Genomic DNA, 14430 nt, shown 5'->3' on the forward strand with positions numbered 1-14430 from the left:
TCCCGATACTGGAAGTACTCATCACGGCCCTCCAACGTGTGCACAATGCGGAGAAAAAGATCTCGGTGTTGGAACATATATACTAAAAAGCATTTTTTGAGTTTATTTTTGAATTTGATAAATTGCTTGTATATTGTAAACACTCTTCATTTAATGAGAATAATAAATGTTTTCTTCATACTGTGTATTTTACTTTAATGGGTATTGACCGCATTTAATTATATATTAAATTATATAATTAAAACGCCGGAAAGTAAAATCAGTCTAAGTCTTCTACATTGAAGGTTGGGTCGTGGAACAGGTCATCACAGTAGGTGGCCCAACCGGTACCTTGTAGAAGTAAAACTTTTTCACAACCTAGATAGGCTTTGGCTACCTATCGTGAAAGGTTGCAGTGTCCATCCGAAAGTCGTCTTTACCTTGAGAATGACTAGTGACACTGGTGTGGTATAGCATTGAATGGATCTAAAGTATAGACACGTCTTTGTTGCTATCTACTGTAAGACGATGTCTTGGAGATTTAATATTTCCTAATCTTTGTAATAATATAGGACATACGTTATTTAATCATACGCTACTTTGACTTATCAATAGGTGCGGGTTTTTCGCAACCCAATATTCCTGATATCTTGGGTAGTAGTAATTAATAACTAGTATGGTGTCAGTTTTATTATTACATTGAATCGTGTGCCTGCGTGGTTTGACTATATCCCCAAGAGGTGTTCGAGAGAAGTTCTATTATTCAGAAACCCGGCCGGTTTGGATTTAATCCAAGAATAAATAGAAAAGGAAAAGTATATTTTGATATACATCTCGTACTAGACAAACTCTTGGAAATAAAAGATACTCCCTCCGTCCAGCAATAGAAGTCCCGTTTTTCCGTTTTGGGACGTCCGGGAATAGGAGTCCCGGTTCTACTTACTATATTTGGACAATCTAATTACCCATCCCCTTCTCACTTAATTACAAATCTGCCATAAAAAAATCACCCCCTCTCTCTCTCTCTCTCATTCTATCCATCTCACTCTATCACTCACTCTATCTCTCTATCTCGCCATCTCGGAACCCTTCATCACCGCCGCCGCCGCCTCCTCCCAGCCGCCGCCTCCTCCTCCTCCTCCCTACTCCACCCTAAATGGATCAATTACCCTCTGAAACCCCCTATCTATGGGTTAGATTCGAACGGAAACCATATTCAACTTCCACCGTGGTTCCTGAAACTCCGATGGTCGAAGGCCCTTCGTGGACCGATTCCCAGCCTTCTATATTCCTTGAAAGTCCAGATCTGGAAGATATGCCATGGGTGGTTCCTGAAACTCCGACGGTCAAGAGGCGGTTCCTTGAAACTCCAGATCTGGAAGACAGTTTTTATATTTGAAGATTCTTTTTAATTTCAGTGTTTAATTTATGTCATTCTCACTTTTTTAATAGTTGGAAACTAAAAATGTCCGTATGATTGTGTAGCAACATTAGAAAAAATCATAAGTTGCCAGCATCTTTGAAATGCAAGATAAAGCCAAATATTTTAACTCGTTCTTAAAACTCGTGCCCTTTAGAAATGGGACTGCTATTGCTGGACGGAGGGAGTATTAATTAATTTTAAGTCTATAGCAGACTACAAATTAATTAATGGATATAGAAAGTCTTAGACACGGGAAATAATATATTAAAGAGGTTAACCCGGATTGCTTGTAATCACGGATTGGATGGGCGGTCAATATTTCTTCTATAGTGGCACAAGAAATATTCCATTGGTCTTATATTAAATTATGGGTTATAATTTAATTAGTAAAGAAGGTCCAATGGGGGAGGCCCAATCCAAGCCCCATAGATCCCTAACCTAGCCCATCATAAACTCTATAAATAAGAATGTAAGGAGAGGAGACAAAAATGTTATCACAAACCCTAGCCTCCACACTTGGCTTTCTTGTCTTCTCCTTCAAGATTCTTATAATTTCTAAGAGATTCCTCCCACAAGGAACTTAGATTTATAGAGTTAAGGGTCATAGGTTAGAAGATCTTTGGTCTTGCATTCACAATCAAGCTTCAAGATCTACACGTGGAGAAGTTGCAAGCCACTTCGATTCTTTGGAGAATCATTGTTGTAAGTATTCAATAACAGAATTTAATTTAAATTATGTGATTAATTGCACAATTATATGTTTCTACATGTTCAAGCATGAAATTGAATCGACCCACATAATCACCTAAATAGATTCTTATGTGGATTTATTTGTTTTGCAATTTCCGCTGCGATTATCCCCAACACTCGGCTCATTCTAAAACGGCGGTGAAAAACATTCGGGCCCCACCTTGGATTCTCGGCAAAATAATCTGCGAACAGACGTTCGTGTGCTACGTCGTGCTCGCGGGGGACAAACGTCCGACGTCGTATCGGGCGAGGGACCCGCGCCTCCACCGCCGCCGCCGCCGCCTGCTCCCGCTGCATTTGTGCCAAGCATTCCGCCTTGGCTTCATTAACGGCATCGAACAAGGCTCGAGTCAAGGCCCGTTTGCAGCCATCCGATGTACTCAAATCGTAGTCGTCGGGATTCATTTTTGAGTCGATGAGAGGGAATAATTGAAGAGAAATTGAAGAGATGTGAAATTGGAGTGTGTGAAATGGCAGTGAATAGTAGTGTTTAAATAAGAAAATTTTTTTGAAAAAATTCAAAAAAAAAAAAAGGAAACGCGTGTCCATCGTCCGTGACCCATCGTCCGCGTCGTCCACAGTGGCGGAAAATGCGACGGACGATGAGTATCCTCCGCGCATCGTCCGCGATGCTGCAGTGGCGGACGATGCATCGTCCGTCGCATCGTTCGCCTCATTGCGGATGCCCTTATAGATGGATTTGTGAGCCATGTATATATCTAGTTGTCAAAATCTTATTGGTAGGACATACCACATAAGCATTCCATGGTGGTATGTTAGGTCTATGAATTTTTTCTCGGCAAATTCATGATTGTGAGAATAAAAATTTACATTTTTTGGCTGTTACAAGCAGTGGAGGAGGGTGCATTCTATTTTCCATTATTATCATTATATTTTCATCATGATGAATTTGCCATCCCACTTTCTCATGCATTAAAAATTGAAAATTTATTACTATAAAATTGTTAATATTGGTGTCAGTTTATTACTACTCCACTATGAATTGTTATTAGTTTTAATATGTATTAAATACAATTTGTAACGGTGGTAACTATTATGTTTGAATTATATGCTTATTATGTTTGAATTATATAGTGAGATTAAAATATATAAATATTTAAATTCATATTCAGAATTCAAGATATTCAAATCAAGGCCAAAACTCACCTTTTATATATGTGTGTGTAAGCCTCGGGAGGTTTGAAGAAAAGGCACCAAACAAAGAAAAATATAGTATTGTATTGTTGCATTTTTGGCCAAGACCTTCATTTTGAAGGTATTATCTATTTATATATTCAATATGTATTTTTTTGCTATTCTTAATTTCCGTATCATTTTATGCATTTTTATATTTTGATTATTATGTTATTATATTATATTTATTGTTGATGATGATTTTAAATTTTTTGGTATTTTTTTAAATATTTTATAGAATATTTTGATGATATATATTCGATGTCTCATCACAGAATCGTTGCTAATGGTTATGGAAGGGCAAAATAAAGGTATTTCTTATTAATAATTTTTTTAGTGTTCAGATCAATAGTAATAATAATTGGTTTCTTGATTTGTTCATTATTTTTTGCTATTGGTAGTTCGTCCATAACCCTATGCAATTTTATATTTTGGTTAGCATGTTATCATATTATATTTGTTGTTGATGATGATGTTGATTTTTAGGTATCTTTTAATACTCCATTTATAGAATTTTTTGATGACATTTATTCAGAATTTTGTCACATAGTCCTGGTTAATGATTATGGAAGGGCCAAAATGAAGGTATCAATTGATTATTTTTGGCTGTCTAGACAAGTAATAATTGGTCTTATAAACAAAATCTCCAAATAGATTTTCAATCGTAATGAAATAAAGATTCAATTTTTTTTTCCTAAACTTTAATTTCTATCTATCATTATAAACATGAATACAAAATTCTCAAAATATTAATAGGGCATATTAGTGTTGTAATTATTGTCATACATTAGACTAAATTCACCAATCCCAACCGTCAATTTTAGATTTTAGAGATGTACTGTTAATGAGTATATATGTAAGAAAAATCTTATTTTGATTTGAATAAAATTTTAAAATATTAAAAAAAGTTTTTTTTAGTATTTGTGAAAATACTAAAATTCAACATATGTCGAGATCATATTTTGAGTTTAAATGTCCCACCATTGTTGTAATTGAATTCACTAATTTAATCAAATTTGTTGTGAAATATACAAAATCAGTTGAAACATGCAATTTATCATATTTTAACTTGGTTTTGCACATGTCAATCATGTTCCATCGCATATATCTATAATTTTTTGTTTTCTTTAATTAAATAATAAAGTATATTCAACATGTCTCGTGGTTGAAATTTTTGTAGTAGAGGTGAAAAGGTGTTTTAAATAAATTGTTATTGTATGTTCTTTTTTTTTTAAATTTTTAGAACTTCATATAATTATATTGTTTACATTTCATAAATGTGAAATCACAGTTTCAAAATAATGCATATAGAAAACCAATTGAGTCGTGCATTGCACGGGTGTGACACTAGCTTTCATAATTTTCAACTTAAAAAATATGTATGCATACGTTAAAATTTAAATAAACAATTTTCCATACTGATTTAAAGCTAATAATGCAATAAATGATTCAAACCATTTACAACACTAACTACCGCATTAATCACCGTTATTAATTTGGTAATTAAATAATTTTTCATACTAAACGATTTCCCATACTCATTTAAAGCAATCCATTGCGTTATTAATTTGGTTGATTTACCAAAGCATTAGCGAATTTAATTGTAGTCATTGACTCTATGACCTAATTAAAGAAATTGTGTTATGTAAACGAACACAACTAAACATTAGTTATATTTTTTTATGCATAAATAAATATAAATTTAAAGATCACATAACAAAGAACTCGAATTGAAATTTTTTATCTTATGCATTACCTTTCTAGTTTGACCAATTCACACACGACATAACTAAACACTATTAATAATATAGATCCATTAACTTTATTTCAATATTATTTTTTTATTTCTCTCTCTTGTCTTATTAGTTGCGTATTAAAATTCATGCTTCATATTTTTATGGAGGAAGAGTATTCAATCTTTGTTGATAGTAATAGTTAGTGTTCAGTTATTTGGTTAGATCTAAGAGCATCCACAGTGGGGGAGCCGCGGCTCTCGGCCCGGGCTTGGGCAGCCCGCGGCCCCCCACTACTGAGGCGAGCCATGCCCGCGGCTCGGGGGGGTGGACGAGAGAGAGCCGAGCGCTCGGCCAGGCCGAGGCTCTTGGGCAGGCGGCTCGGCCCGCCACTGCAAGGGCCGAGAGCCGCGGCCCTGCCCACCGAAATTATTTTTTATTTTTTATTTTTTCCAAAATTTTTAATATATTCATCCCTTCTCCCCCAATTTTTTTACCCCAAACCAAACTCTACTCTTTCCACTTGATTTCAATTTAAGATTCAAAACATGGATTCCGACGACGAAAATTTTCAGCGCTTGGTCGATGAGGAGTTCGAAGAACTCGTTGCAGCGGCGGTGCAAGATGAAGCCGACGAGGAGGAGGTGGCTTTGGCGGCGGCGGCGGCCATCCCTCGGCCGAGATACCGTCGCCGGTTTATCAACCGTGACCATGTCGGAGCCGACCAGCGGTTGATGGAAGACTACTTCGGCGACAACCCCCGTTATCCGCCGGAGATTTTTCGTCGGCGATTCAGAATGTCGCAACGACTCTTCATCCACATTGCGGATTGTTTGTCTCAGCGATACAGGTGCTTCACCTTGCGGAGTGATGCCACCGGTCGAACCGAATTGTCGACATATCAGAAGTGCACGGCCGCAATTAGGCAGCTTGCCTATGCCGGGCCTGCTGACATGTTCGACGAATATCTACAGATGGGCGAAACGACTGCCCTCAAGACGCTGAGGCAGTTTTCCAAGGGTATCAAAGAACTCTTCAAAGGGGAGTACCTACGGAAATCGACGGCCGAGGAATGCCAGAGACTGATAAATATGCACGGGACAGTGCATCATTTTCCGGGCATGATGGGCAGCATCGATTGCATGCACTGGGAGTGGAAGAACTGCCCGGTGGCTTGGAAGGGGCAGTTCACTTCTGGTTTCAAAGGGCGACATCCCACGATGATTCTTGAAGCCGTTGCTGACTACCGCTTGCGAATCTGGCATGCGTATTTTGGTGTCGCTGGGTCGAACAACGACATCAACGTTCTACAATCATCGCATCTCTTCAATGACGAGTCCCGGGGTGAGGGTCCGCAGATCAGCTTCGTGGCCAATGGCACGCAGTACAACAGGGCATACTATTTGGCCGATGGAATATACCCACGCTGGCCCGTGTTTGTCAAGACGATCCGACAACCTGTTGGGCCGAAGCAGACCTATTTTGCAAAAAAACAAGAGGGTGCTAGGAAGGATGTTGAGCGGGCTTTCGGAGTCCTCCAATCGCGATGGGCCATTTTACGGTGTCCGGTTCGACAATGGCACGAAGATGATGTCGCGGACATCATGACTGCGTGTATCATACTGCACAATATGATAATAGAAGACGAAGGCTTTAGTGCAGAGCGTTGGGCACCGGAAGATGGTGCTAGCACAAGTCACGGTATTGCAACCCCTCCTCTGCAGATGGGTGTACCACGCAGTAATGAATACTTGATTCAGCGCTTCACCAATATGCGGAGTGAAATATCACATTCAACACTGCAGGCTGATTTGGTTGAAGAGGTCTGGAACCGTAGAGGAGGGGGCGCAGCGTGATAGGGGTTCTCTTTATTGTTCGCGTTGTATCGAAAATTTTCGTTGTGTAATTTTCCCTTTTATTATAATACAACGAAAACTTTGTTATAATTTAGTTTAGTTTAATTATTTCTATGTAATTTAATAATTATATGCAAATAATTTTTATTTTAGCTAAATTAAAATATATCAAAAAAGTTAAGAAAATAATTTTAATTGGTGGCCCGGAGGGCCACCATTGTGGTGGCCAAGTTTTGAGGGCAAGGGCCAAGTTTCTTGGGCATGCCCAAGAAATGGTGGCTTGGGCATGCCCAAGAGGGCCACCATTGTGGATGCCCTTAGAAAATAAGATAAATATGATAATTTAACATGATAAAATCCTCCTCCTTAGGGCATCCACAATGGTGGCCCTCTTGGGCATGCCCAAGCCACCATTTCTTGGGCATGCCCAAGAAACTTGGCCCTTGCCCTCAAAACTTGGCCACCACAATGGTGGCCCTCCGGGCCACCAATTAAAATTATTTTCTTAACTTTTTTGATATATTTTAATTTAGCTAAAATAAAAATTATTTGCATATAATTATTAAATTACATAGAAATAATTAAACTAAACTAAATTATAACAAAATTTTCGTTGTATTATAATAAAAGGGAAAATTACACAACGAAAATTTTCGATACAACGCGAACAATAAATAGAACCCTTATCACGCTGCGCCCCCTCCTCTACGGTTCCAGACCTCTTCAACCAAATCAGCCTGCAGTGTTGAATGTGATATTTCACTCCGCATATTGGTGAAGCGCTGAATCAAGTATTCATTACTGCGTGGTACACCCATCTGCAGAGGAGGGGTTGCAATACCGTGACTTGTGCTAGCACCATCTTCCGGTGCCCAACGCTCTGCACTAAAGCCTTCGTCTTCTATTATCATATTGTGCAGTATGATACACGCAGTCATGATGTCCGCGACATCATCTTCGTGCCATTGTCGAACCGGACACCGTAAAATGGCCCATCGCGATTGGAGGACTCCGAAAGCCCGCTCAACATCCTTCCTAGCACCCTCTTGTTTTTTTGCAAAATAGGTCTGCTTCGGCCCAACAGGTTGTCGGATCGTCTTGACAAACACGGGCCAGCGTGGGTATATTCCATCGGCCAAATAGTATGCCCTGTTGTACTGCGTGCCATTGGCCACGAAGCTGATCTGCGGACCCTCACCCCGGGACTCGTCATTGAAGAGATGCGATGATTGTAGAACGTTGATGTCGTTGTTCGACCCAGCAACACCAAAATACGCATGCCAGATTCGCAAGCGGTAGTCAGCAACGGCTTCAAGAATCATCGTGGGATGTCGCCCTTTGAAACCAGAAGTGAACTGCCCCTTCCAAGCCACCGGGCAGTTCTTCCACTCCCAGTGCATGCAATCGATGCTGCCCATCATGCCCGGAAAATGATGCACTGTCCCGTGCATATTTATCAGTCTCTGGCATTCCTCGGCCGTCGGTTTCCGTAGGTACTCCCCTTTGAAGAGTTCTTTGATACCCTTGCAAAACTGCCTCAGCGTCTTGAGGGCAGTCGTTTCGCCCATCTGTAGATATTCGTCGAACATGTCAGCAGGCCCGGCATAGGCAAGCTGCCTAATTGCGGCCGTGCACTTCTGATATGTCGACAATCCGGGTCGACCGGTGGCATCACTCCGCAAGGTGAAGCACCTGTATCGCTGAGACAAACAATCCGCAATGTGGATGAAGAGTCGTTGCGACATTCTGAATCGCCGACGAAAAATCTCCGGCGGATAACGGGGGTTGTCGCCGAAGTAGTCTTCCATCAACCGCTGGTCGGCTCCGACATGGTCACGGTTGATAAACCGGCGACGGTATCTCGGCCGAGGGATGGCCGCCGCCACCGCCAAAGCCGCCTCCTCCTCGTCGGCTTCATCTTGCACCGCTGCAACGAGTTCTTCGAACTCCTCATCGACCAAGCGCTGAAAATTTTCGTCGTCGGAATCCATGTTTTGAATCTTAAATTGAAATCAAGTGGAAAGAGTAGAGTTTGGTTTGGGGTAAAAAAATTGGGGGAGAAGGGATGAATATATTAAAAATTTTGGAAAAAAAAAAAAAAAAATTCGGTGGGCAGGGCCGCGGCTCTCGGCCCTTGCAGTGGCGGGCCGAGCCGCCTGCCCAAGAGCCTCGGCCTGGCCGAGCGCTCGGCTCTCTCTCGTCCACCCCCCCGAGCCGCGGGCATGGCTCGCCTCAGTAGTGGGGGGCCGTGGGCTGCCCAAGCCCGGGCCGAGAGCCGCGACTCCCCCACTGTGGATGCTCTAAAGGACTCTTCAATTGTTGGAAGTTGGAACATACAGAAATAAAGTAATGAAAGTTGTAAAAAAAATTTAACTTGAGCATGAATGAGATAAAATACGAGTAATGGGATGACCTATTCAAATTTGAATTTTATTTTGTTTGATCATAGTTGGCCTATAGTTTATATTACGGCCCTTGTCATAATCTGACCTAAGAAAAGAGCTACATTCATTTTTAAATTTTACTATTGCAATTATAACAGTATTATTAAAAACACTAGTAGGAGTACAATTTTATTTTCCGTAGTTACAAGTAAATTGAAAATGATTTTTATATTAAATCGAATGAACTTATTTCATTATTTCTCAAACGTGAAATCGAACCATAAACTTCTGTTCATCGACACAAAAAGGTTGAAAAATAGCACAGAAAGAGAAAAGGACAAAATAAATGCCGGACTCTAATTTGTGTCATCTCAAGTAAATTGAAATAAATATATACGGAGTATATTTTAAACTTTATTACTCCATCCTTCCGCTATTATTTGTTGCTAATTTTGTTTTTATCCATAAGCCAATACGTACACTTGATACTAATTCTTATTAGTAATAAATTCTACATTCCATATTTTCACTAACTCATTTATACTTATATTTCCGTATTATTAATTTATAAAATAAGATGCATATTCCATTATTTTTTTCAATCAAATTCACATTACATTTTTTAAATCCGTGCCAAATTAATATGTCACTATTAATACAGAACGAAATGAGTATAATATTTGACTAAAATATACACTAACTATTTTACTTTCATCAAAATTGAGCATAGCTTTGATTGCGTGTCTATATAAATGTATCAAGTTGTAATTAATCGAATATAACTTGATTTATAGTATTTGTTTTTGAAAAATAGCCTTAATTGAAATAAATAACTGAGTTTCAAAAGAACATAATTCAAATTATAACTTAATTAATTTTTATAATTATAAATTAATAAGTGTAAACTTATTTTTTATAATCAAAATCCAAATTTGTTACTTATAATTTTTATCTTTATATCTTTATGAACAAAATAAGATAAAAAAAAATGTTAACTAAGTACTACTATAAACTTTATAGCTTTATGAACAAAATAAGATAAAAAAAAAAGTGGTATTCTTCATTTTAGATTAAATTTAAAGTACGAATATTTGTAAATTGCCAAAAGAAAAAGAAAAGAAAGTCTCACCATTTTCCGCCACATCGTAAGCGTCGCTACCTCTCATTCGCTCTATAAAAGGGTTTTGGCCTCCATCTCTCTTTCCCAACAGTACAGGAACAATAGCAGTTGTGTGATTTGGTAATGGCTGGGAAGGTAATGCATGCGGTTCAGTTCGAAAGCTATGGCGGTGGAGCAGCCGGTTTAAAGGTGAATTTCACTCCCTGCTTACTTTTTTACTTTTGTGGTGCCTTGGATTCATGATTACTCAATTGGAATTCGAATTTTGAGAAAAGAGCTTTACCTCCATTAAACTGCCAATCTATACTCTTCTTTCTGTAATCATTTGTGAGTGATTTCATGCTTGGAGAAATAAATTAGCTCTGCATCGTTACAGCTTGGAATGCGATTGAAACAAATCCTTGTTAGAGATTGAAATGAACATGAAGTAATTTTTTACTGAAAATTGATGTTAGTGCTTTCAATTTTGGAGTCATATTATTGAGTGTAATTTATGACCGAAGATGCAGTTCATTCGGCGGAGAATTGATTAGATCGTATGATAACAAGGATTTTCGTAGCATTGGGTGAATTTTTATAAAAATATTAAATAAAACCTCTGAAGATTTTCGTAGAAGAGCAGAACTAGATCTATTTCCTGTCTCGGAAACACGTTGTTGAAGTGCTTTTAAATGAATATATGTGCATCATCAAGTTCAGTTGGTACTTGGCACTTAATTGGCGAATTCATTTGTCGGAGCTAATGACAACTGCTTTTGATATTCATTATGGATGAATTATCTTATTTTACTTATATTCTTCATTCTGATTTGCCGAGTTAAGAATGTTTGGTTGTGTTGTAGGTTTTCTTTATACATTTAGTTGCTGTTGAGAGCAATTTGTGTATAACACACAGTGTTGTTTGTTGACTGTAGTTTGAGCTTGGATTCTAGTTATTCATCCACTCATAGAAATAGTTACCTCCTTGCAGCATGGTGAAGTTCCGATTCCCACTCCGAGCAAGGGTGAAGTACAGCTAAAGTTTGAAGCTATAACCTTAAATCCTGTTGATTGGAAAATTCAGAAAGGCATGGTTCGGCCTTTTCTTCCTCGGAAATTCCCTCACATTCCCGGTAGGCCTCCCTAGTTGTGAATTCTTGAAATCTTGTTTGGCTTATAGTATAGTATTTACTGTGAGGCATAGGACAGTGGATAGTGATTTTGCGAAGCTGGAAACACATCATTAATTCCTTTCAGATGTGATCGTTTTGTTAACCTATTTTTGTTTTACTGAGCAGCCACGGATGTTGCTGGAGAGGTAACAGAGGTTGGACCTGGAGTGACAAACTTTAAACCGGGTGATAAAGTTGTCGCGTTGCTGAATCACCTCGTAAGTTTGTTGTATTATTTTGCATGCAAGTCTGTTGCTGATGTCGGACATAGTTTGTTGCTGGTGTCCGAGATATAGTGAAAATCAACGATTAACTGTTCTTACTGAAAACAGTGGGATGTCTTAAACTTCAATATAGGCGTCTTCAGTCTCTTGTATGATTTACTTTCATGATTATAGTCATGAATCTCGATGAAACAGGCTGGGGGTGGTCTGGCCGAATATGGGGTGGCTAAGGAAAACCTGACGGTTCAGAGGCCTCCTGAAGTATCAGCTGCTGAAGGTGCAGGCCTTCCTGTAGCAGGCCTCACTGCTCATCAGGCTCTCACACAGTCGGCAGGGCTTAAACTCGATGGAAGTGGGTCCCAGAAGAACATTCTCGTTACAGCTGCCTCAGGTGGTGTTGGTCATTATGCCATCCAACTTGCGAAACTGGGGAATGCGCATGTAACAGCCACCTGTGGTGCCCGTAACATTGACCTAGTGAAGAGCCTCGGAGCAGACGAGGTTCTCGACTACAAGACCCCGGAGGGGGCTGCTCTCACGAGCCCCTCGGGCAAGAAGTATGACGCAGTGGTCCACTGCGCGACGCCCATTCCTTGGTCTGTCTTTGAGCCAAACCTGAGCTCGAATGGAAAGGTGATTGACATCACCCCCGGCCTAACTTCAATGCTCACTTTTGCTATGAAGAAACTCACATTTTCTAAGAAGCAGCTGGTGCCGATACTCCTCATCCCCAAGGGAGAGAACCTGCAATTTCTTGTTGATTTAGTTAGACAAGGGAAGCTCAAGACTGTCGTCGACTCGAAAACCCCGCTTAGCAAGGCTGGAGAGGCGTGGATGAAGAGCATCGATGGCCACGCCACTGGGAAAATCGTTGTTGAGCCATAGAAGTAAAATTACAAAGGATCTGTGTTTGACAAATGTGTACACTTGTTTTAGCTTGTTGATCACATAATACTGTACCGAAAGTGTCGTACAGTGTGCCAGTGCTGTACCGAAGATATCGGTATGAGAAAATATCATATTGTTATTTTACTGAATATTTTTATCATACTGGTTTTATGATATATTGTACCGAAATTGATGTACTGGTATACTTGATTTCGGTAAGCTATATCGTTTTATTGTATTGTTTCTTATAGGCCTATCAAATTAGTTACCTGCGGATAGGGATGTCAATCGGGTCGGCCCATCGGGTTTCGGGCCAACCCTATCGGGTTGCGAGTTAATCGGGTGCAGACTAGTCGGGTTTTGATTTCTTTCAGGTTATAATCAACCCTAACCCTAAAAGCTCGGGTTTCGGGCTAGCTCAGCGGGTTAATCTGGTTGCTACCGATAGGATTAACATGCGATCAATCCCATAAATAATGATGAAAAATAGTTATATTCATTAAATGTAAAATATTTAATAATGATAAATTTGAGATATATGCTTAAACTCAATCATAAACATAATCAAATACTAATATTTGAGATATTTCGTAAAATTTTAATGTATATTTTAGAAAATTAAATAATTTTTTAGTGAATTTAAAGTTTTTAGTTTATATATTAATTATTATATTAATAAAAATTCAATATATAATTTATATATTTAATATAAAATTGAAAGTTACTTTTTTTAGTTATCTATAATTATATAATCAATCAATGAAGTGTCGAATTAGGAGTAAAAATTGGAATTATAAAAATTTTATCGGATTTTCGGGCCAACCCATCGGGTTGCGGGTTAATTGGGTGCGGGCTAGTCGGGTTGTGATTTCTTTCGCGTTATAAAAGTTCAACCCTAATCCTATAAATTTGGTGGGCTATTCGGGTCAGCCCACGGGTTGCGGGCTACATTGACATCCCTACCTACGGATACCCGATCCCGAAATTCCCAAAATCCATTACCCGATACCCGACCCGAATTTGATTTCGGGTACCCGAGTCGGGTATCCAGTCCCGATTGTGATTTTGATTTTTTTTTATTTTTTAATTTTTGGAAATTTACTACAAGCTTTTAGAATTTATTTAATATTCTTTAATTCAAATTTAATACAAAATTGAAGTAGCATTCAACAGAAAATAACTACAAACTTTTAGAAATACAAAATTCTTGTAGTAGTTCAAATTTAAGATAAAATAACTACAAACTTTTAGAATACAATATAGTATCTAGAATTTAAAAGAAAAAAGATACAAATTTTAAAAATACAAAATTCATAAGTTATAGAGAACATATTAACATCTTTCATCCATCCAGTCAATAAACATCAAGATTCATAAGTTTAAATATCCATCCCTTATAAACATCACAATTCAATAATTCATAAGAATCAATCTAACAATAACATAATCAAAGATTCAAAATTCAAAATATCACAAGTCAATGAAATTAAAATGTACTCTTCAAAGCTAACTATTAAGTATTAATTAAAATGTATTTAAGAAATTAAATTACACTTAATTATAATAAAAACATAATTTATTAATTTTTATAAAACAAATCGGATAATTTGAGTATACCCGATCGGATATCGGGTAACCCGATACTCGATAATCTAGAATTCTCACTACCCAATCCCGATCCAATACCCGAAAAATTGGGTTTCAGGTATTCAATAATCCGACTTTTTC

The 14430-nt window shown here is 38.3% G+C and overlaps 3 protein-coding genes across 3 annotated transcripts; 2 read left to right on the top strand and 1 right to left on the bottom strand.

Annotated features, from left to right (window-relative positions):
* The first annotated feature begins 5627 nt into the window (after window positions 1–5627).
* LOC125220308 (uncharacterized) lies at window positions 5628–6935 on the top strand. Its single transcript, XM_089065096.1, has 3 exons — window positions 5628–5723; window positions 6054–6182; window positions 6438–6935. Exons 1-3 carry the CDS (start codon window positions 5628–5630, stop codon window positions 6933–6935), a joined length of 723 nt encoding a protein of 240 aa, XP_088921222.1.
* Window positions 6936–7621: 686 nt separating this feature from the next.
* Window positions 7622–8926, bottom strand: LOC148932428 (uncharacterized). The gene is made up of 2 exons (XM_089065097.1): window positions 8628–8926; window positions 7622–8114 (listed from the first exon to the last, which is right to left on the bottom strand). Exons 1-2 carry the CDS (start codon window positions 8924–8926, stop codon window positions 7622–7624), a joined length of 792 nt encoding a protein of 263 aa, XP_088921223.1.
* A 1519-nt stretch (window positions 8927–10445) lies between these two features.
* LOC148932429 (chloroplast envelope quinone oxidoreductase homolog) lies at window positions 10446–12905 on the top strand. The gene is made up of 4 exons (XM_089063834.1): window positions 10446–10628; window positions 11410–11551; window positions 11717–11808; window positions 12010–12905. Exons 1-4 carry the CDS (start codon window positions 10563–10565, stop codon window positions 12697–12699), a joined length of 990 nt encoding a protein of 329 aa, XP_088919960.1. The 5' UTR covers window positions 10446–10562; the 3' UTR covers window positions 12700–12905.
* Window positions 12906–14430: the final 1525 nt, after the last annotated feature.

The sequence above is a fragment of the Salvia hispanica genome, chromosome 2 (genome assembly GCF_029641045.1).
Source record: "Salvia hispanica isolate PSC_SH4W2 chromosome 2, Shi_PSC_v1, whole genome shotgun sequence".
Classification (NCBI taxonomy): Eukaryota; Viridiplantae; Streptophyta; class Magnoliopsida; order Lamiales; family Lamiaceae; genus Salvia; species Salvia hispanica.

Bases quoted from the DNA above. Each gene is read 5' to 3' on its own strand.
- LOC148932428 (XM_089065097.1), bottom strand. From the start codon at position 8,926: ATGGATTCCGACGACGAAAATTTTCAGCGCTTGGTCGATGAGGAGTTC. The intron at 8,115-8,627 runs GTGCTTCACCTT...TCCGCAGATCAG, and splicing joins TGTTTGTCTCAGCGATACAG to CTTCGTGGCCAATGGCACGC.
- LOC148932429 (XM_089063834.1), top strand. From the start codon at position 10,563: ATGGCTGGGAAGGTAATGCATGCGGTTCAGTTCGAAAGCTATGGCGGT. The intron at 10,629-11,409 runs GTGAATTTCACT...ACCTCCTTGCAG, and splicing joins GTGGAGCAGCCGGTTTAAAG to CATGGTGAAGTTCCGATTCC. The intron at 11,809-12,009 runs GTAAGTTTGTTG...TCGATGAAACAG, and splicing joins TCGCGTTGCTGAATCACCTC to GCTGGGGGTGGTCTGGCCGA.
- LOC125220308 (XM_089065096.1), top strand. From the start codon at position 5,628: ATGGATTCCGACGACGAAAATTTTCAGCGCTTGGTCGATGAGGAGTTC. The intron at 5,724-6,053 runs GTGGCTTTGGCG...GAATATCTACAG, and splicing joins ATGAAGCCGACGAGGAGGAG to ATGGGCGAAACGACTGCCCT. The intron at 6,183-6,437 runs GTGCATCATTTT...GAGGGTCCGCAG, and splicing joins TGATAAATATGCACGGGACA to ATCAGCTTCGTGGCCAATGG.